Below are 22,435 nucleotides of genomic sequence, written 5' to 3'. Positions count from 1 at the left end.
ATAGCTAGAAAAAGCATGTCTAATCAGTGTTAAAATGGGAAAGCTTTATTAATCTTGGTTGCCTTTCTCCTAATGCTCAAGAAAGCCTAAAGCAGAGGAAAATGAAAGCAAGCTTTGGAGCTCAAACCTCACTTTTACAAAATTCTTGTTTAATTGTTCTCATTAAATATGCAAGATCTCATGAATTGGCAAGAGGGACTTAGATATAAAAGAGACACATTAAACATCAAAAAGGGGGAGGAAAATATTCAGGAAATGCAAGTTTCAGAAATTAGGAAAATTTACATGATATCAAGTGTACAGTAAAGACATTTAATTGAAGTTCCCCACAAAAACAATGAGCAATGAAAAGGAAAGAGAAAAACCCCACAGTGTACAAGCTCTAGCTGTTGGGCTTTAGTCCTTTAATTCTTTAAAAGTCTATTGCAGTAAAACTCGATTTGTTACGCATTTGGTGTGCTAGCACTCCCCCTGATTATTCGATTCAATAAGATGTTAAATTGCTTTTACCAGCATTTATGAGCTTTTTCTGGAACATCTAAAAAGAAGGCTGGCATCTCGTTAAAGACTTTATTCATTTAATAAGGCTTTTGTTTTCATCTACTTTTGCTTCAACAAAGTCACTGTGTTTTCTTTCCTTTGAGCTGATCAGGAAATTCTACACACCCATCCAGTTTTAAAAGTGAAATGCCAACAGCCAGACATCGACATATGTAAAACAGGGCAATGAACTGGATTATTCTTTCAGATGTAATCACAAACTGTAAGAAAATGCTTTGCTTTTACTTGCAAAATAATCTTGGATTCTGTGGGTTAGCGCTTACTCAGGCAGCCGGTCCCTGCGATGTCAAAGAGTGTGTCTACATCAAATATCCAGAAGGAGCCCGAAGCGATTTTCCACACGAGGGTCAGTGTCTGAACAAACAGCAAGTGAAGCCTCGTCCTCTGAGAAAGTTTCCTGCATTTGTTCCTGGTGTTTCAGGGTTCAAGATCTAGAACCATATTAAGCCATTGGATTTTAGGTGGCCGCCCCTGCTGAGCTCAGAAGGATATTAGGAGGAAGTTGGGACTCCTACCGAACTGCTTAAAAAAAAAAAAAAAAAAAAATCCCCAATTTTAATTTTTCTTACCTTAGTGAAACAGTCCAGAGAGGAATTTTAAAGAGGTGCTAGTACCTCTTTAAAGAAATTAAAAAAATATGTCTTCAGCACTCTGAAACCAGTCTTTGTTCTTCAACAAGAAGTTTCGGTCAGTGCCCCCTTTTCCCACCCTTTCAAACACCGAATCTCCTGGCAGCTTTTTCCTGACTGTGACCATTAATCATGATAAATAACGTCTTCTTCAGTCCTACAGTACATCTAAGTTTAGAGCGATATCTACCCTGGAATATCTTCTGTGAACGATGGGGGTTTTAAATGAAATAATGAGAAGAAAAGAACAATTTTAAAAGGTAGTTAAGATACTTATTTGAACTTATTTGCTTATTGATACTGCCTTGCTCTCAGCTGGTAAATTAGGGGTCATTCAATTCCCGTCTCTGAGAGTCACTCAGATTACACTCGTGCTTTGCCTCGTACTTGTAAAACTACTGCCTCCAAAGTTTCTAACCGCAACCTTGACTTTGACCTCGAGGTTAAACTATCCATTACAGAGATATTTTATCCAGTTTTCCATTACAAAGATATTTTTCTTTGTCTCAACTCTGATTCTGCAATGGGTATTTAAACAAAGTAAACTTCATATTTCGATAAGTTGTGTAGACAGTGGGTATTGGCTAAGACGAGATTAACTCCCCGTTTCTGATGTAAATGCTTGCCGAGTTGCATTACAGAACAGGGGCTCTTGTCCCTCAGCCAATAGGAAGGACTGGTATTTCTCTCAAAGGTGGAAATAAAATAGAAATAAAAGGGTAAGAAAACTTGCTCTGGTCAAACATTTATTAACCTTAGCATGTTAATATTCTCCAGAGACATGAAATTGCCTTCTTTGGCCCAGCCAGCTACTTTTCCTTCACCTTCTAGGTCCTATTACAATTCATTGTCCAGGATTAGTGAACAGAAAAATGAGAATGTGTATTTTAAATAGACATTTTACCAGCGAATGACAGGTATTTGTTGTCTTGCAGATCCGTTTACCGAGGAGCTGATGATGAGGTATGAAATCCTGATGCTGCTGCTGCTGAAGAAGGGTTTCTCTGAATTCCAACATGCCACTTACAGGAAAAATACCACATATAAACAGGATATAAAAGACTCGTGATGCCTGGGAACAATGCTAAATGCCAAATGAGTTGTTTCACTCTGAAGGAAGACTTCAGATCTTCTGTTTATAACGCAGCTAATAGTCTCATAGCAAACTTCTCTCAGCTGGAGCGAGTTTCGATTCTTTCTTGGACTTGCTTCCACTTCCCTGGGCTTTTGCCAAAGGAGGGCTCTGTCGGCTCTGTCAGCTGGGGCGACAGTGACACCTAGTAACCGCTCAGCTAATTACAGCTGAGGTTTTCCCAAGCTCTCTGCCCTGGGAGCTCCAGCAGCGAGAAATTCCTCATCCACGGCAGGATTTTGCCTTCTCCACTAGTGGCGTATCACCTTGGATGGCCATCAGGGCCAGTGCTCGGAGCTGGATACTCTCAAGCACGGAGAAACAGCAATTTACTTGCTTATGCTGACATGCTCCTTAGAATATAAAATCATGCTTTGAATCAGACATTTGCATTAATTAATGATAGCGTCATTTCTAGACAGACCTGCCTGCACGCTTTCTACCTTATACATTATCCCCTGTATGGCAGATGTGCCAGCAGTTCAGAAATACGCCCGCTAGTTACCTTATTGAACACACTAAATTTACTTCTTACCTAAAATTGAAGAGTTAAATAACAATTCAAATGCCATAGATTTGATGAACCCATCAAAAAGAAAACTGTATTTTCTAGCTGTATGATAAACAATAACCAAGGTAACCTAAGAAAGCAGGACTTTGCAGTTTTTTGCAGGATTTGCAACCAGTGACTTCAGAAGGTTTCCCATGTATTAAAACTTAACAACAGTACTGTAAGAATTTCAACATTCCCATTTTTAGGAAAAAAAGATGCTGAGCCACTGGGCACTCGAGTGATTTCCACAGTGTTTAGAAGATGTTTGTGTGCAACGAGCAGACCCTACTTACCGTACTTTCCCCCAGTAATTAAAACTGTATAAATCTGAAGGCTATGTCAATTAATAAATATCTTCTGAATGCTGAGGAAGCTGCTGTATCCTCAGATGGGCAGCAAAAGCCAGTTCAGAAGGGATTGCACAGGTGCCTCAGAGCACACCAGCAGGCTAGTAGTGCAGATAATTGGCAATCAAAATAATTATTCACTGATTGTTCTCTACTTCCAAGCTTAAAAGAAAGCAATGACATTTCATCTTGTTATGTTCAATTAGTATTTTCCTTGTTGATGAAGAAAAGTACTCTAAAACGCTCTTCTTTCTTCATTTACAGATCCTGACTCTGAGAAAAACAGATAAAACTCTCCTGACGTCGCAATGCCACCAAGAAGCCTTTACATCAAGTGCCCTTCTCATTGTTTTTTTTTATACCCCTGCTTTTCTCCTACTTTAATTAAAGCCAAAACAAGCGTGTTTATGTCATGCAGTCCTTTTTGTAGTCCTGCTGATGTCTTTGAAAGTCCAAACACTGACTGCTAATTACTTTAAAAGACCATAGGTCAGGGGAACTAGTAGTGAAGTCAACATGGCATTTCTATTGATTATGTCCTACAGCCGCCTCACCTAATTGGAAACAGTTGGCTAGTAGGTTGCTTCTTTAACTGACCTCCTTTAACCTTTAAAATCACAAGCTACGGAGATGCCTGTGGGTTTTGAGTCCCATATAATACTGACATTCTTTGCTTCTGAGGTTTCTTCTGATTAGAGCTTGAGCTTCTAAAGTGACGTGACGCCGTGCAGAGCTTACAGCCAAAAGGGCCGGGGCCCGCTTCTCCATCTGTTGATTGAATGCACATGACAACAAACCACTGAGTGCACTGCCTTCAGCGTGAGCGGGATGAACCTTTGGTGAAGGTCTTGTATTTAACCTTCTCTTTAACAACCAGCGTGGCCTGAAAAAAGAGGCTCTTTCCTTTGTTTTAGAGGGGAGAACGAAGGCAGAAGAAAAGCAGTTACTCAGATCTTGACTTGAACGCTGACATGCAGACACCGAGCTGAATCCACGCAAAACAACTAGAAAATACTGCCGCTGTTTGAAGTGATGATAGGAAGGAGCCTGAAGGCTTCACTGGACTGCACAGCAAGAAGGCTGGAGTATTTGTATCTCAGAAAAAAAAATTGAATTGATCAGTATGAATTTGCTGTATAAATTCTTTTAACCTACGCTCCGATTGGTACATGAACCTTCTGAATTCCTGTCTGGTTAACACATTTCCTAACATCTCAATTCCACATAAACTTGAAATATATTACTTAATAAATTATAATCCTTTTTTTTTTACTGTGTGTGATGAGAGGGTATAATTTTGCAAGTTTTGAGGCATTTGATATCCCCTGTGCTGGTTGCTAATGCTGTGCTGGTTATTGTCCGTCACTGGAAACCGGATCCGCACGTGTGGCTGGGCTCCCTCGCCTCCAAGTTGGTCCTTACAACCTACACAGCAGGAATTAGAAGGTAATTATTAAACATGAACTATACGTAATACAACCGATAGCCATCCCGAGTGAAGAGCAATTAGCATATTTGCCATTATCCCTGAAAAAAAGCACTTACTAAGCAGACGGTGTGTTCACAGAACACTGCATTCCTTCTTATCCAGCAAAGATTAATAACTTCTGAGTCAGACTTAGGCCTGGGTTCTGGGAATGAGGAAACAAAGATCTTGCGGTTACTCGTTTTGCACAAACTGGTTCTTTTCAGAGTGGCAGTTTTTACCATGGGGTGAAATGAAAACAGCTGCCAACTGCAACGTGCTTCAAAACGGCAGCGTCCACTGGTCAGTCCATACCCGTCGTGTGCATCCTGAGGAGCTCACTCCCTGACTGGATGAGGGGTAACGGCTTCAAACTGGAAGAGGGGAGATTGAGATGAGATCTGGGGAAGAACTTCTTTGCTGTGAGGGTGGTGAGAGCCTGGCCCAGGTTGCCCAGAGAAGCTGTGGCTGCCCCATCCCTGGAGGGGTTCAAGGCCAGGTTGGAGGGGGCTTGGAGCAACCTGGTGTGGTGGGAGGTGTCCCTGCCCAGGGCAGGGGGTGGCACTGGATGGGCTTTAAGGTCCCTTCCAACCCAAACCATTCTGTGATTCTATGATACGCTACAGCCACTGAGTGTTTTCTTTTTTCTGAACGTTTAACACTGAATTGTCACCTTGGCAAACACTGCTGTGTCAGATCTGAGAGGTGAAGAGAAGGTTCCTCGCCCTTTCTGTGCACACTCCTTGCTAGAGCTTGCAGCCAAAACAGCCGTCGTGTCTTTGGCAGAGCCAAGTGTGGCCCAGCAGCTTCTCACTGCCCACACTGTAAGGCTCCCAAGCGTATTTGAGCACTTCCCACACTGTGGATACCGGGACTAAAAGTACTCAACACCGACGATGAGCAAGTCCTAAGCAGCTTAGGTCTGCTTTTACCTGTCAGCACAGGCAAACGTGAGGGAATTAGCCTCTTTGGGAAGGATTCTGCTCCCCTAACATCAGGTACAACATGGACACTGCAGCTCAGCTGGCCGCCCCAGCCTTCTTTTTTTATTGAAAAGGGCACTTTAGGTCACCATTCACCTGACCTAGTTTAGATTTACTGGTGCCCAGTGAGAGCATCTGAGTGGACTATGGCAGGAGCCTACGGCTGTGCCAGCAGCCTGGGTTGACTCAGATTCATAGAATCACAGAATGGTTTGTGTTGGAAGGGACCTGAAAGCCCATCCAGTGCCACCCCCTGCCCTGGGCAGGGACACCTCCCACCAGACCAGGTTGCTCCAAGCCCCCTCCAACCTGGCCTTGAACCCCTCCAGGGATGGGGCAGCCACAGCTTCTCTGGGCAACCTGGGCCAGGCTCTCACCACCCTCACAGCAAAGAAGTTCTTCCCCACATCTCATCTCCATCTCCCCTCTGTCAGTGTCAAACCCTTCCCCCTCCTCCTATGGCTCCCCTCCCTGATCCAGAGTCCCTCCCCAGCTTTCCTGGAGCCCCTTTAGGGACTGGAAGGGGCTCTAAGGTCTCCCTGGAGCCTTCTCCCAACTCAGCCTGTCCTCATAGCTGAAGCCCACCTCGGTGTCCAGGTGTGGTGTGCTGCACTTCTCAGACAGGCTAGAAATTCCTTCTGAAAATAAAACCACCGTTTGTCTTCAAACCCCCTTCCCGCTCGCGCACAGCCCAGGGCTGGTGAGATGCACACCTGGCAATGGCTAATTTTAGAGTGCCCCAGTTGCCTGCCTTGGAGGTGTCACCAGCCCTCTGTCTGGTACCCAAGTAGTCAGTAGGGAAATTAAAGAGGATTAAAATAACGAGGCTATTTCGTATCCTTCTCCAGATGAACCCAGCCTGAACCAGACCTCATGGAATTTTCTAATGACTCCCTTAAAATGGGTGTGCTCAATTCAAGTTTAGAAGAGCAGATAAAAGGTGGAGTCACTTCATCGCCAGGAGAAAAGGCCTTTGGTTACTAGAAACTACTATTTTCTCCAAAGGCTGTGTTTATTTTAAATTAAAAAAAAAAAATTAAATAATAAGGCACATTCTGTGCTTCGCTGTTTAAAATCAGCAGCGCGAGTTTCACTGGGCTTCCTTTGCAGAGAAACCGCACACCTGAATTCAGATCAGGTCACCCTGAGAGTGTTTCAGCTCCAGGAGGACAACTCGGGTGTCCTTTCCCTCGCCGCTCCATGGCGTCGCTCAGCTTTACTTCCAAAGCTGTTTGCAATTTAACGGAGCAGCCCCTGCTGCCCCCCCACCAGCTCCTCTCACCTCTTGGGTGAAAAACAAAAGAGAAATCGTCTGTTCCTTCAAAGGCATCCTTAAAGCTTCTGCTCCACACGCCTGCTCTCTGCTCTTCACCGAATGAAAGGGAAAACCGAACGGCCCCGGCAAACCCGAGGGAAACCTCCTTGAGATCCCATCTCTCCCAACCCCATTGGCGTGGTGGGAGAGCGGGGAGGGTGCTGGGGCTGGCCCCCCCAGGGAAGGGAGCGGTGGGTGCGAGCAGCCCCAGGCTACCCAAGGGATGGGGGAAGCCCCAAAGCAGAGGGAGGTGAGAAAACAGCACCCCGAGGTGACACGGTGGGAGCAGGGGAAGCCTCGTGTGCCGACATGCGGCTGGTGGCACACTGCCGACCTCGCTGCTCCAGAAGGTGTACCACCCCTTTGGTGCCACCAGGGTCACATCCACTGCTCCCTGCGCCAGTACGAGCTACGGGATGGAGCAAGCACAGCCGGATCACAGCCCCATCTCCCAACCCTTGGTGAGAAACAGGAATTTCAGTGCATTTCCAAGGATTTTGCTTAACCTGACATCTTCCTTGACCTCAAGAGTCATCCGCAAGTAAACGTTGCCCATTCTTCATCATCTTCTCCCTCCAGATAACTCTTCCAAACAACCACCAGCGGAGGGGAGCCCCCATACCCATGGGACAAACAACCAAGCCATGCCAGGAATTCATACAATACCCTCCCCCAACCTGGGCAGCCTTTGAGCCTCCTCCGCTAGAGACAGGGAGGTGTAATTTCAGCTTTATGTTCGCTACTTGTTAGGGACACGGGGAAAGGCAAGTTTGGGTTTTCCCAAATAGAAGAGAAAAAAAAAAGGGGGGGAAGAAAATAGGTGGGGAAGGAAATTTTATTTCCAAGCTTCTAAAAGGATCTTACAAACCACAGAGTAAAAAAAATGCAAAACTATATATATATATTTTTTATATATATATATATATATAATTGACAGGGTCCTTGTAAGCAATTCTTCACATTATTCTAATGGTGATAGGAGATACCACTTAACCATATATGTGTTTTTTCCATAATCCTGATCACTGCCAACAGCTGACAAAACTCTTCTCATACAAAATTCCCCCTCGCCTGTACAGATTCCTTTTCTTGAAAGTAAAGAAGAACGAAAGACGACAAACAAAATCAATCAAGGAGAACAAAAAAAAAGAGAAAGAAAGAAACTCTCTTAAACAAGGCGTTCCCAGGCAGGGCTGTGTGAAAGCCAGGTGTGATGTCTCCCGCACAGCGGTGGGACCTCCTGCTGAACCCCCAGCACTCCACACCTTTCCATGGCACGGGCTTTCCTCCGGCACCGATAACCCCCCACTATCCCAGCCATAACCCCCCTGCTTCCCTGTGCCCACCTTGCCCAGGGTCTCTCACTTCTCCCACCGAGCCCCAACCCTGCCCGGCTGCACCCCTCGACCTCAGCACCCCTCCTCGCCCGCTCCTTCCCACCAAGCCTAACCTCAACCTTTATTTTTTAGGACTTCCTAACAGCTCTGCTCATCCAGGAGGAGTTAATCCAGGACCTCCATCCCCACCAGCAGCACAGCTTCCAGCTCAGCATCCCTCCCGCTATTCCAAGCATCCCTGCGGTGGGGATGCCAGTGCACTCCAAGCTGGATGCTCGGTCCATCAACGCCTGCTGGGGATGAGGAGGAATTCACGCTCGGCTTTTCAGGATCCGGCACCCACGTTGGAAAACCACTGGCCCGTGGACAAAACCAACAGCTGCAAACCAGAGAGGACCTCAGAAAATAAATGCGGAGAATGCCAAGAGAGAGAAACGGAGCCGGGGCAGCTCCGCGCACTCCAGATTCTCGCTCGCCCTGAAACGTTGTGGCGGCTTTTGGACATTGCCAAAAAAGTAAACAGAACCCCAACGATCCCTCATTCCCCCATCCCACCCCCCCCAACAGTTTCTTAAACACTTAATGTCCAGCTTAAGTGAAATCAACAGATTTTAAAATCCACACAGGTGACAAAAAGGAGAGTAACAAAAAATTAGCTAATTCTCGTTGTCATCACAATAATAAAAACCCCAACTCGAGCCTCGGAGGCAGAGGGCTAAACGCAACGTCTCTGTGGGGGCTGTGCCACCCCGCTTCAGAGGTCTAAGGGGCTCTTTGGGTCCCATTCCCAGCAGGGAACCCCCCTGGGGGCCCGAATGTCTCTCGCTGTCTCCAGGCATCCTCCGGCCCGACCCCGGCTCCGGGGCTGCTGGAGGCGGGTGATGGAGGATGGCTCAGCCCGGGGCTCTCCTGCTCCTTCCCGCACAGCTCGAGAGCCAGGCAGGGGCTTAGCCCAGCTCCTCCTCCTCCTCTTCCTCCTCTACACCCTACACGTAAAACAGGCAACCACAAACACCCCAGCCAGCTGTGTGAAAGAACGTATATATTCAGCACGCACTCAGTACAGCATAGCAAAAAAAGCTATCGTTTCCTTAAAAAAAAAAAAAAACAAAACAAAAAACCAACCCAACAACCACCAAACTTTCAAAATAACCATCAAAGCTTCCAAGTCGCTCCCCACCCTGCAGCCCTGACGCTCGTCCTCCTGGCCCCAACAAGGCAACCAGCGGCAAGTGACCCCAGCCCGGTGCCGTCCCTGCCCGGCAAGGGATGGAGGGTGGCCCCGGTTCCCCGGCAGCACCTCATCCCGCGGCACCCAGCTCCTCCCGCAGAGCCCGGGGTGCCGGGGATGCCCCCGCCGGGGAGGGACCTGGCCAGCGGTTTGCTCCGGTGCCATCACGTGCAGTTACTTGAAGGGGGGGGGGGGGGGAACACACACACACGCACACACCAAAGTAACAGAAAATGGGGTGGGCTCTGACTGCCAGCCCCGGGGGGAGCAGCCGCAGCCTCGCCGGGGGCTGGACGCAGCCCTGGGGATGTGCCAGGGAGGAGAGAAGGTCCCATCGCTGATGCCGGGGGGAATCCAAGCTCGGATCGCTGCGACGGCGTCTCCGCTGCTTTTTGCCGGAGGTGGGGGACGAGGCTTGAGGAGGGGGTGAAAAACGGCACGGCGGTGGGGACAGGGGGGCGGGCAGGGCCCTCGCCGCTGCGCGCGGAGGGGAGGTAGATCAGCTTTAGAGACCTCTTGCCCAGGAGGATGTCTTCTCGGGACACCAGCTCGGTTCCTGGGGGGAAGGAGCCCGCTGCAGGGCCCTGAACGCCTGCACCTGCCTTCTCCCAAGGGGAAGGTGTCTCGGAGCCTGTTCGTGCCGCCGGAAAGCTCTTAAACTGGGGGCGGGGGTGGGGGCAACTTTCCTCAAAACTTTTTAGCCCTGAAACTGCCCCCCACGGCTGCTGCAGGCAAACTCCCGGCAGCTGGGGACAAGCCCGGAGGTGGCGGCAGCGACCCGCGGGGCAGGAGGGACCCCAGCTTCCCCCGCCTGGCCCGGACCCCGACCCCAGCCCCTCTCCCTGCCCTGCCCCTGCGCCGCGGGGATGGCGTGTGTGATGCTCTCCGTCCTCCCCCCTCCCCAGGTCCCCGTCCCCAGCGTCCCCCCTGCCGTTAGTCCTGCTGCTCGTTCATCTCCATGTCCGACACCAGGATGTTCTTCTCGGCGGATTCGCTGGGGTTGGAGGTGGTGCGGCTGTAGCGGGCGCTCTCGAAGGCCCCCCGCTCCGCGCTCCGCCGACGCTTGTACAGGTAGACGGCGACGGCCAGCACGGCGCACAGCGCCAGCGTCGACAGCACCACCACCGCGATGGCCGTCGTGTTCTCCGGCAGAGCTGCAGGGAGGGGAAAAGGCCGGTGAAAGGCAGCCTGACATCTCCTGACGTCTCATCCTGCAAGAGGAGCTTTGGCTGGTGGGTCTCCAGCTGGATGGTGGCTCTCGGGCAGGATGGGTCAAGAGCAGGACAGGACTGGAATCTGCTTTGGTGTTTTGGGGACATTCTGCCCATGGCAGAGCTCCCGGGGCCGGGCAACCTCTCTGTGTCGCCTCCTGATGTGTGTGAACATCTGGCAGCTGCCTGGGATGGACCTTTGAGATCCCACAAGCAGATGTGGTGTCCATCCCCCAGAGCCTGACCAGGCAGCATGGGCAAGAGCAGGAGAGCCCGGCAAGGGGCTGGCCTGACGCGGTCCTCCACGAAGGGATAGCTCTTGCTGCCGGGGAGTCCTAACCCAGGGCCAAAGCCACCAGGAAATGGGATTTCCCACCCGCAAACACCATTTCTTTGGTTATTAATACAAGCTGGGCTGCAGCACGGCCCCTCAACACCAGTTCCTGGTCCTGGTGCTGTGCCCAGGCCAATGGTGGTACTCACCTGCCCTGGAAAAGCTGCTCTCCTCCACTGCAACGACAACACAGACAGATGAGTGCACGGCCACGGCACCCTCCCCTCTCCCCAGCACCAGCATCGCCGGCCCCGCATCCTCCGCTGCTCCCAGCACCACACCATGCAGATGCTGGTCCTCTGGTCCTGCCCCACCACCACCCCACCGGCCTCATCCTGCCCCAAGGTGCTGACCCACCTACTGAGATATGCACAGCCCACCACTGAGCCCAGTGGGGACTTCCAGACCCCAGCACTGGCTCCTACAACCCCCCTATACTGGAATTTCCCAAAACACATGGCTGGTGCTACCAGCGGGACAGAGCTCAGCCCTGCAGCACCCTGCCTGGACCCCCAGCTCACCCCACATCAGCCCAGACACCTCGGGGAGCAGCGGGGGGGCCCTACCTCGGGGGATCTTGCAGATGACCCCCATGGTGACGTTGGTGCAGGAGCCCAGGCGCCACACGCCGTTGCTGCTCTGGATCCAGTAGCAGCTGTTCTGGCTGAGCATGCTGGGCCCCGTGTCGTGCTGGCCCCAGTTGGAGTAGTTCACGGCGGTGTTGTCATGCCAAACCAAGGTCCCACCTGGGAAATGGAAGAATTAGGTCTGCAGAGGCTGAAGGGGATGTCCCATCTTTGCCCCAGTTCAAAAAGCATGGAGAGGTGTGACGGGGCGATTGGGAGGTGTGACGGGGCAACGGGGAGAACCAGTGGTTGCAGGGCACCTTCCTGGACCCACAGGCTCCAGCCCCTCGGAGGAAGCTCTGCGTTTGAAAGCCACCACTCCCATCCCACCAAGTCAGAGGAGTCACACATGGCACATCCAACATGGCCTGAGGCAATGGGGCTCTTGGTCACACCATGGCATGAGCCCCCCACACTGGTGCCACCACCAAGGGCTTCCTCTGCTCACCACAGACCTGGTGGGAATTCAGTCTTGCCTTAGGGAGATAAAACCTTGTTCCTTCCTTTGTACCTTTGGGGTTGAAGGTCATGCCCAGCCAGGCACCCTTGGATGGGCCCTCATACGCCTGGAGGTGCTCCCACACGAAGACGTTCTCCATCTCGTCCTGGATGGACAACACTGTGCCACCAACTGTGGAGGAAAGAGTTAGGGCAGAGCTCAGAGCTCGGAGGATGGAGCTCAGGAGCAGCAGTGCCCGAGAGGACAAAGCTGAGGAATTGTGCACAAACCATGTGGGTGCTGGGGAACCCTAACATGTAACAGTAAGGAGACAATGGCTGACCAAGGCTGGACATGGGCGCAGGAACAGAGGTCCCATTCATGCACCTACAGGCATCCTGGGGACCACATCCTCTTCCATTTCCAAGGACGCGTCACCCCCCTCCAGCCACCACAGCCCCCCCCGTACCTTTCTGGCACCTCCTCATGGCATCCTTCTGCCCCAGGGTGATCTCCATGTGGAAGGTGTAGCAGTGGTCCCGGAAAGGGATCCAGGATGAGTCCTCCAGTGACTTGGGGCAGCTGCCGCTGTAGCTCCACTTGTGCGTGCGGGGGGCACCTGGGGAGCACACGGTGCATTGGGAGTGGGTGGGGGAAACAGGGCGTCAGGGTCCCACGGCACGTTGGGGCACCCAGAGTTCCAGAAGGTCCCCGGTGGGATGCCATCTCCAACCCTTGGTTGCTCTCTATGTGGTCTGCCTCCCACCAAGCCCCCATGTCCCACCCCGGGCAGAACCTGCTCGGAGCTGGCAGATGCCTCCCTGCAGCTTGGTGTCACAGCCGGCCGTGCGCCAGCTCCCGTCCACGTCCATGTAGGAGCAGCCGGCGACCTGTTGGGGCTCCCCGTCCTGCCAGTTGGTGTAGAAGACGTTCTCCTCCGTGAACCACGAGTAGCTCCGGCCTCCCTGGAGAACCAAGGAAGGGGAGAAGAAGCTGGGGGGCTGCCGTGACCCCTGGGGACCCCCCACCCTGGATGGCTGCCCCCTTCCCTCACCTCGTCGTTGGCCAAGCCGATCCAGAGCGGGGCCCGCAGGCTGCTGACGGCCTGGGTGAGGAAAGCCTGGCTGTAGGGGTCGGGGATGGTGGCCAGGGTGGCGTTGAGGGTCTCGCAGAGCAGCAGCGCCTCGTGCCACCTAAGGGGTTTCTGCAGGATGCGGTAAGTGCTGTTGTGGTAAAAGAGGGTGCCGGTGGGCGAGGGGGGGTACGGCGTCCGCGCAGGGCTCAGGGACGGGTCTGGGGGAGCAAAGAGACACGGTCAGAGGGCATGGAGGACACTCCTGCATCCCAGGTGGTCACCCCCTTGTCCTTCTCCTCCCAAGCTAGGGTTTCCCTGGCAGCACTGTGCATGGGGCATGGGCACCTGGGGACATCCCGGTGCTACTGGGGAGGGTGGAGAGGCCACGTCCCCAGGGGTGACAAGCAGTGACACCCTGATGCCATCCCCACCTTGGAGCTGCCCATCACGATGCACGTCCCTATGGGACACGCCGAGCCAGGCTGGTTTGGGGGTGGCCCATGTATCGCTGGGACCAGGGACCCCCCAAAATCTGTTTCTCCAAGCTTCCCCAGCGCCCTGAGCTCCCCCCAAGCTGAGCCCATCACCCCAAGCTCCCCGGCTGCAGCCCCACCACAGCACGGGGCACCGTGGGGGTGGTGGCAGGTCCCCAGTGTGCAGAGGCTGAGCTGTCCCCCCCCGCCCCCCCTTACCTATGCTCCGCTGGCAGATGTAGCCGTGTTTCTCCTCCAGGCAGCTCCGGTCGTCCCAGCGCCCCGTGAAGTGGGGGGGTGAGCCGTGCCACACCACCACGCAGTTGGTCTGCAACGCCAAAGCCACAAGATCAGCACTGCCCTTCACATTGTCATCCCACCCCCTCGGGCACCCCCGCCCCAGGGACCCCCCCACCCTGCGGGGCTGGATCCTGCTCTGCCCTTGGAAAGGCACCCTGGCATGCTAAATCCTTCCATCTTCATGGTGGGACACGGGGATAAGATCTTCCCAGGGGATGGGGGATGCTCTGGGGGGGGGGTCTTGCTCACCGGCTTGTCGCGGGGGCTGGAGGCGCTGCAGCCCGAGGGCTCGCCAGGCGCCCAGTTCACGTGTCGCAGCGGCTCACCCTCCACCCACTGGAACTCCCTCTGGGCATCGTGGAGGCCGATCCAGAGGTCGAAGGAGATGTTGGGCAGCATGGACGTGACGAAAGCTGCAAGCGACGGGCAACGTGCTGAGGATCACCCCCCGGCAGGTCCCCGGCCAGCGGGGCTGGTGGGGGATGAGGGGGACCTACCCTGCTCCAGGGGGCTGGCGATGGTGGCCAGGATGGCACCCTGGCTCTCGCACGCCTGCTTCGCCTCCGGCCACTTCACTATCTCGGTTTTGTCGCGGCCGTTGAAACTGAAACACTGCACGGGCAGGGGCACGGGATGGTTCAGGGGGTGCAGCCACCCCCCTTCACCCCGAGCCCTGCACCCTCCCCAATCACCCACCCTCTCTGCAGCCCCAATCCGCCCCAATGGTCCTCCTCCCCTTTGCACCCTCATGCTGGATGGCCCCCCCAACCCCTCCTGCACCTCTCCCCCAGCATCCCTGTGCATGCACCCCCACCCCCATCCTGTATCCCCACCCCACGGCACACCCCTCCCAGCATCCCTGTGCACCCCCATCACCACCCCCTCCTGCATCCCCACCCCACGGCACACCCCTCCCAGCATCCTTGTGCATGCACCCCCATCACCACCCCCTCCTGCATCCCCACCCCACGGCACATCCCTCCCAGCATCCCTGTGCATGCACCCCAAGCATTTTCCCCAACACACACGCATGGGTTTCTCTCCACCCTGCCATTTCTCAGCCCCCCACCACCCTCCTCCGTGGGGCTGGTAGAAGGACAGGAGGTGGCTGTCCCCTCTCTGTCCTGCTGTACCTTGCTGAGGAAGGGAAACCAGCCACGGGGACAGCCCCCACTGGTGGGAGCGGGCAGCGGTGGGAGGGAAGGCTTCGCCGCCGTCCCATTGCTCCGCTTGCAGATGTAGGGCAGCGCCGTCAGGCACTTCTGGTCCCCCCAGTCCTCTGTGGGGAGAGACAGGCTGGGCATGACCCCCCCGCTGCACTGGGGTAGGGGTGTCTCTGCTCAGCCTGTGACCCCCGGTCCCCCCACAGCCCCAGCATGGCCGGGTCCAGCCCCTCACCTCTGCTGGCCGTCATGTACACGCACTTCTTGTCCTTGTTGATGGGCCGGGGTTTGCCCGGTGCCCAGGAGACGAAGTTGAGGAGGGACCCGTCGGACCACCTGGGAAAGGCACCCGTGGGAGCATGAGGGCGAGCCATGACTTGGTGAATGGGACCAGTCACATGCCCTAACTGGGAGCATGCCCTACCACTGCCCTCTCTTGGGTGAGGAACCTCCATCCCAGCACCCCAGGATGAGACCCTTGAGATGTAGGTGCTGAGAGCTGGGGACGGTGGCACGGGGACATGCAGGGACGCGGCGGCTCGGTCTCCGACTTACTTGAATCTCCCATCATTCTCGTAGGTGTGCAGCCCAATCCACCAGTGCTGCTCCTGGCCCCTGGAGAACTGCACGCCCAGAGAGGACATATCAGTGTCCCCTGCAGGGACTGGATGTCCTTGGGGACAGCCATGGCCACTCTGGGCATGGGGACTGGGCAGCCCCCCCTGCACTGCGGCAAAAAGCATCACCTTGCTGAGCCCCAAACCTGCACCGAGGTACCGGGACCTGCCGCCACCACGCAACACCCACCGTGACCCCAGCAGAGCCAGGCTGTCCCCAGAAAATGTCCCCCCAGCAAAGGATGGAGGAAGCCGGGCAGGGAGCAGCCCGGGGAGGCAGCAGAGCCCGGGGAGGTCCCCGTCCCCATCCCCTGGTACCTTCTTCAGGTTCTGTCCCAGGAAGCGCAGCTCGGCCTCGCCGTGCACCGACGCCAGCTCGGCCTGGAACCAGCTGCAGATGCGCTGTGCCTGCACCCACGTCGAGTGGTGCTCGAAGAACTTGTACTCGGCATCCTGGTACTTCACCCACTCTTTGCTGCCTGCAGGCAGGGACCGGTGTCACGCCGTGGCTGTGCCACCCCCTGCCGTAGCCACCAGCACTCGCCGCCCTGTCCCTCGGTCCCCAATGGGTTGGGCTGCTTCGCTTTTGCCCCTCTCCTGCAGGGAGAGGGTCAGCATCCAGCCGAGGGGCCTGATCCTGCTGGGTACCCACAGCCATGCCACGCAGCAAGGGCAGCAGGATGCCTGGGCTCCCCTCCCTCCTACGACCCTACACAGCATCCATCCTCCTCCGGATAGCGCTGCAGGGATGTCCCTCAGGGACTGTGATGGGGCGGCAGACACCCGGGGAGGATGATCTACACCGAACGGACACATGGCCATGGCCAACGCACCTTGGGTTGTGATCTCTGGCTCCTTCACATCAGCACCTGGCAAAAGGGCAAGGAGAGGCCATCAGTGGGATGCGGGGCTGGGATGCTCCCGCTGGTGCTTGCCCGCAGGCTCCAACGGCAAGATGCCCTCCCAAATCCCCCCAGGATGGGCAGCACCTCTCCCAGCTCCTGAATTAGGACTCATCTCCCCATGAAATCTCAGCCTTGGGAAGGGAGGTGACGGAGGGTCACCCTGCACCCGCCCCACCGTCCCGCAGCCCATCCTCCACCGGGTTATTCAAAGCTGAAGGGTTCGGGGGCCTCTTCGCCGGGTACCTTTGGGCAGTTTGCAGATCCAGTCCAGCTGGGCTTCGCACTGCATCGGCATCCACTGCAGGGAGGCCAGGTCCAGCACCGCACAGGTCCGGATGTCATCGTCATCGTAGTTACTGCGGTCAAAGTTGTGGTAGAAAAACTGGGGGTCGAGAGAGACGGGCGCTGTTGGGCATTTCCACCAGCGCTGGATTTGCCCCCCCCCCCCGCACCCCAAATGCCAAGGGGGCTCATACTGCCGCAATGTCCCCAGGACTCACCCCCAGCCCGTCACTCCACCGCCAGCTCCTGTCCCCCGCAGGGTCCCGCCGGTTCAGGCCGATCCAGAACCAGTGCTGCTCGTGGAGCTCCGGCTCCGACTCCCTGCGGGGAGCCAGGGGAAGGGTGAGAACACACTTCCCATCCAAAACAGAGGTTTTTACATTTATATACAAATATATATTTATAACCTGGGCTTTTTTTTGTTTGCTTTTAAAGCCTGCTGTCCCCACAACCCCAAAGGTAGGAGCTTGGATAACGGCACATCAGCTCAGAGCTGAAGGAGTTTTAAACCAAGCTCCATCCCCGAATTACACTGGATTTCCTGCGCTTCTCCCACATCCCCTTCTTGGTGCAGCCACGGCATCTGATGCACCTTCTGCACACAAGTTTGTGCCCAGAGAGCCACATCCACACCCTGTCCATGCATCCATGGGTTGTGGGCTCGTGCCAAGTGCGCTCGGGCAGCGGGACAAGTGCTGGCACAGCCAGCCGCTCACCCGAAAATCTTGTTGAGGGTGTTGGCGACGAAGTGCTCCTCCTCGTAGCTGCCCAGGCTGAGCAGCTGGGCCCCCAGCTCCCGGCAAAACTCCTGCGCCGCGATCCACGTCTTCTTCTCTTGCAGTTTCTCAAAGTTGAACACCTGGGGAAGGAGGAACCGGCAGCGGAGGGGGCTCAGCACCGGGAGAGGAGCAGAGCATCATCCCCACCCCGCAGCATCCCAGGGCTTGCTGCCACCACCCAGCCCGAACCAGGCTCATGGGATCCGGGCTGCCCTTCGGAAGCACCAAAACACGCTCCTTCACCCTCCCTGCACCGGTGGGGAGGCATGTGCACCCCCACAACAGCCAGGGCAAGCCCCCCCAGTACCCCTCACCTTGTAGCAGTGTCGGAGCTTGGAGTCGGAGCTCCATCCCGGGGGGCAGGCGGCGGCGAGGCTGGGCGTGGGGTAGGGACCGGGCAGCTCGGGGTTGACCGGGGTGCCCAGGTTCTGCCGGCAGATGTACTTGGCCTTGAAGGTGCTGCAGTTCTTCACCTCCCACAGCCCCATGGAGCTGCCGGTGGCCAGGGCCACGCAGCCACCCTTGTTGTAACCTGGAGTGCTCGCGGGAGCGGGGAGGATGCCAGCCTTAGGGTCGGACCGTGCTGGGTGGAAGAACCAGCACCCACCAAGCATGGAGGGGACATCCCCATCCCACCCCTGGCTGCCCCCTTACCGGGCTGGTCGCGGTTCCAGTGGGTGTACATGACCTCGTCACCGCTCAGCCAGCGGAAAGCGCCCGTCTCGTTGATGTCCTGCAGCGCCGTCCAGAAATATTCCCCGTCCCAGCCGTAGATGAGGCTGCTGACATAGGCCTGCTCGAACCTGGAGGGATGGCGAGAGCGGGCGATGCTGAAATACCGAGCAGCCCGTGCCACCCCAGCCCGCACGTGGGCCATGAGCAAAGCTCTGCTGTCAGGTCAACCCCTCCTCAGGGGGACTCATTTTGGGGCAAACCCACCAGGGCTGGCGTGGCACTGACCTGTTGGTGATGGTGACCAGCGTGGAGCCATAGTCGGAGCACATCTTGCGGGCGTCGCTGTAGGGGACGCGGTCCTCCCCCAGCCAGAAGCAGGAGGGGCTGTGCCACTTCCAGCCCTGGGGACGGATGACAGGGGACATCCACCACCGCTCACCCCAGCCCTCCCCAGAAGGACAGGAGCAAACCCGGGGGGTGAGAGCAACGTCCCACGTCCCCTCCTGCCACCTCTGCCTTCTCCTGGGAGGTCTCCTGCCCCCGGCCACCCTGGCTCGACCCCGCTCAGCTTTGAGCTCTAACAAGCCCCCGGCCCCAGAGGACATGGCTGCAAGGAAAACAAACACCCAGGCGGCTTCAAAGCCGGGGAAACGGCTCTCCCTGCCAACGTCCAGCCCCGGCCGGGGCGCGGGGAGGGGAGCACAATCCTCCTCTATCCACCCCGGGGCCGAATCCAGCTCGAGTCCCACCGCAGCCTGCTTTAATCCCCCGCCTTGTTGATGTTGGAGCCTCTCCGGGGCCGGAGACACAATAGCGCCTGTTTTCTGCCAGAGCAGGGAGCGGGGCGGCCCCGGGGCTGGAAGCGGCGTGGGGAGGGATGCGGGGGCTCATCTGCGAGAGGGGACACACACGTGATGGAAGAGCAAGCTGGGGTGGGAAGGGTGAGGGGGCTCAGCCGGGGGGGCAAGTGGCCACAGGCTCTGAGACCCTCCTGGCGCGGTAGGAAGCATCACCGAGGTTTCACCACCCCTGGCCACTGGAGGGACAGTGGGGGACATGTGCCATCTGCAGCATCATCAGCACAGTGGGGAGGGAAGCAGGAGAGCAGCTTTGGGAGACCAAGAGGAGAATGACCCCAAATCCCATTCTCCCCCCCCCGCCCAAGTTCCAGCTCCTGCAGCCTTTCCCCAAAGTTAGCAAACCCAGGTACGGATCACCCTGCAGCCCCTGCCCCAGGCTGGGTCCCACTGGGAACAGCACGGACACCCCTGAGCAGCTGGGGAAGGGACCTGGCTGGGAGACTGCAGGTCCCTGATGTCCCCAGAAGGGCCCGGATGGCCCCAGAGGGTTCCCCAGCGAGTCCTGGGCCTCAGCAGCACTAACACCACAGGGGTGCTCTCCCATGCACTGAGCACCACAGCAAGCCCCTGTGATCCAAAAAGGGGCCAGGATGGGACCATCAATCCCAACTGCTGCCTCCAGCCCCTGATCCTGGCATGTCCCCACATCCCTCTCCGACTCTGCCTTCCCCATCGCCCAAACCTTCATCCCCCATTGCTTCCTTCCAAGGCTGTTCCAAAAATAAAGGAGTTTTGGAAAGGGGGAGAAAAAGCTGCAAAGCCACCAAGAAAAACCAGCAGAGTGGCTGGAAAGGATCAGAGTTGATCATCCTCTGACCAAGATGCCACCTCCTCTCCCTCAACCTCTGCATCTGGGCACCAAATAGCCCCGTTGAGGATGAGGAGGGGGAGGAAGAATGGCAAAAAGCCTTTCCTCAGTTCATGGATCATTCCCAGTTTGTTTCCCAGTGGGTGCATCTCTCTGCTGGGCACTCAGGGCTGAAGACTGTGGCTGGAGAGGCAGGAGGGAGTTAAATCTGCGGGGACATCCCCTAAGTCCTCAGCTGCTGTGGGGACAAGCAGATGGGTGGCGGTGGCACATTGCCACCAAGCACCTCACCCCCAGCACCCACCGACACTGGGGCTCCTCTGGAGTCTGGCTGGGGTGCCAGCTCGCCCGGCTGCCCTGCTCCCCCCCAGCTCTCGCAAAGCCAAGGGGCTGCTGGGGTTTGTCTCGATGGGGTAAAGACCTCAGAGGAGCCCGGCAGCACCTCTGGGAGCCGGCCCGGAGGGGCTGCTTGCTAGTCCGAGCGCGAGCTGGCTTGCTTTGACACGCTGGGAGAGGTTCAAGAGCGGCGGCGATGCCAGGCTCGCCGCTCGAAGACTTTGCAAAGAGGCACAAAAGCGACTTCCCAGCAAGCGTGGGAATGGGGTGGCCTCAGCCCTGCTCGACAGCCGGGGAAACTGAGGCAGAGCGTGGTCTGGGTGAAAACCCGCCGGTTTGGTGGCCGTGTCCCCGAAACGCCCGTATCTTGCCCAGAGAACGCAGCCTGCCATCGCGGGGCCGGCAGCCGCCTCTGTCCTGCCGGGCTCCTGCACGGAGCAGCTTTGCTGCCGCGTTTTGGCACAGAGGCAAGCGGGGAAAAAAAAAAAGAACATCCCTGCTGGCAACCAAGCCAGCCCGAGGGGGAGGATCTTGGACGATGGAGACACGCGTTTTGTCCCAATTTCTTCCCGTGGCCTCACGCAACCACAAAAGCAAAGGGCTCAGCAGCCCCAGGCACAGACCTGCAGCTCCGCGTGCTGCTCACCAGAGCTCCCTAAAATGGTTTTGGGGAGAGGTCCCCCACAACCCTGAAGCCCTGAGCATCAGGCAAAGTTGTGGAGCAACCAGAACCCCCTCCCGCCCCAGGTCCCCCTCACCTTTCGGCACCCGTGGTCATCCTCCTCCTTCTCCTGGCTCACCCGTCCGGGCTTTTTGCAGATGGAGGGCAGGGTCTGGTTGCAGGGGCTGTCGTTCCACCTCCCTTCCTGCACAGCGGGGAGAAGAGCAGGATTGAGCCCAGCCGCCAGCCAGGGGAACTCCCCAGCCCATCCACTCCCACAGACTTTCCTTCCCTACACCAAATCCCCAAGGATGCTGTGCTGGATCCCTCCCATCCCAACAGCCAGGATAAGACACGTTCAACCCCAGCTGGAGATGCTCCCTGAGGTGTCCCTTCCCCAGCCATGAGGATGCTGCGACGCTCTCTGCGGAGGTGCAGGATGAAGCCCCTGCCCTGGGCTCTCACCGGTCCCCAGATGGTCACGCAGTCTTCCAGGCTGTCGCGGAAGTTGTTGGGCTCGAAGGGGTGCCAGTAGGTGAACCTCACGGGCGTCCCATCCGACCACTCAAAGTTCATCTGCAGCTTGAGGTCATTTAGGCCGATCCAGAGCTCCTCCACGTCTGCCGAGACAGGAGGGTCAGGGGCAGAAATCCCCTCTGCCTGCCTGAAACCTTGCAGAAACCCACCGGGTGACAGGAGACCCCGTGATGGGACCGCAGCTCTGCAAAGCATCTGCCAAAACCCTGTGCAGGTGCTGCAGGGCTCAGCCTCTAACCCCAGCCCTGCCAGCAGGCAGGAGAGGACAGGGTGGGCAGGAGAGGACAGGGCAGGGCAGGAGAGGACAGGGCAGAAGGCAGGGTGGGCAGGAGAGGGCAAGGCGGGCAGGGCAGGGCAGGAGAAGGCAGGGTGGGCAGGAGAGGGCAGGGCAGGGCGGGCAGGAGAGGGTAGGGCAGGGCAGAAGGCAGGGTGGGCAGGAGAGGGCAGGAGAGGGCAGGGTGGGCAGGAGAAGGCAGGGCAGGCAGGGCAGGACAAGGCAGGGCAGGCAGGAGAAGGCAGGGCAGGCAGGGCAGGAGAAGGCAGGGCAGGCAGGAGAAGGCAGGGCAGGGCAGGAGAAGGCAGGGCAGGGCAGAAGGCAGGGCAGGCAGGAGAAGGCAGGGCAGGGCGGGCAGGAGAAGGCAGGGCAGGCCAGGCAGGGCAGGCAGGAGAGGGCAGGGCAGGCAGGGCAGCTCCTGCCCACAAGGACAGACCCACGGAGGAGGAAGCACAGTGACATTTGCCAGCAGTTTTCGGAGAGGTGCTGGCAGCAGCAGAATGACAAATTCCGGACCCATGGGCTCA

At 56.4% G+C, this 22,435-nt stretch overlaps 1 protein-coding gene across 1 annotated transcript in view; it reads right to left on the bottom strand.

The window, feature by feature from the left end:
* Positions 1-10,486: 10,486 nt before the first annotated feature.
* Positions 10,487-22,435, bottom strand: part of MRC2 (mannose receptor C-type 2) — a 34,223-nt gene continuing 22,274 nt past the window's right edge. Inside the window, exons 10-32 of the mRNA XM_074163068.1 lie at positions 21,563-21,717; positions 21,195-21,302; positions 18,718-18,833; positions 18,412-18,560; positions 18,072-18,289; positions 17,695-17,837; positions 17,197-17,299; positions 16,940-17,078; positions 16,625-16,660; positions 16,110-16,270; positions 15,730-15,797; positions 15,410-15,510; positions 15,145-15,290; positions 14,509-14,623; positions 14,261-14,424; positions 13,931-14,039; positions 13,218-13,456; positions 12,960-13,128; positions 12,633-12,782; positions 12,236-12,355; positions 11,665-11,844; positions 11,248-11,274; positions 10,487-10,707 (exon numbers count right to left, since the gene is read on the bottom strand). Coding sequence (XP_074019169.1) covers positions 10,487-10,707; positions 11,248-11,274; positions 11,665-11,844; positions 12,236-12,355; positions 12,633-12,782; positions 12,960-13,128; positions 13,218-13,456; positions 13,931-14,039; positions 14,261-14,424; positions 14,509-14,623; positions 15,145-15,290; positions 15,410-15,510; positions 15,730-15,797; positions 16,110-16,270; positions 16,625-16,660; positions 16,940-17,078; positions 17,197-17,299; positions 17,695-17,837; positions 18,072-18,289; positions 18,412-18,560; positions 18,718-18,833; positions 21,195-21,302; positions 21,563-21,717 — 3,137 coding nt within the window. The remainder of the gene's footprint in view (positions 10,708-11,247; positions 11,275-11,664; positions 11,845-12,235; positions 12,356-12,632; positions 12,783-12,959; positions 13,129-13,217; positions 13,457-13,930; positions 14,040-14,260; positions 14,425-14,508; positions 14,624-15,144; positions 15,291-15,409; positions 15,511-15,729; positions 15,798-16,109; positions 16,271-16,624; positions 16,661-16,939; positions 17,079-17,196; positions 17,300-17,694; positions 17,838-18,071; positions 18,290-18,411; positions 18,561-18,717; positions 18,834-21,194; positions 21,303-21,562; positions 21,718-22,435) is intronic.

This window comes from Numenius arquata, chromosome 23, assembly GCF_964106895.1.
Source record: "Numenius arquata chromosome 23, bNumArq3.hap1.1, whole genome shotgun sequence".
Classification (NCBI taxonomy): Eukaryota; Metazoa; Chordata; class Aves; order Charadriiformes; family Scolopacidae; genus Numenius; species Numenius arquata.
The sequence above is the reverse complement of the archived record's forward strand: the minus strand, read 5'-3'. Positions and strand labels throughout refer to the sequence as shown.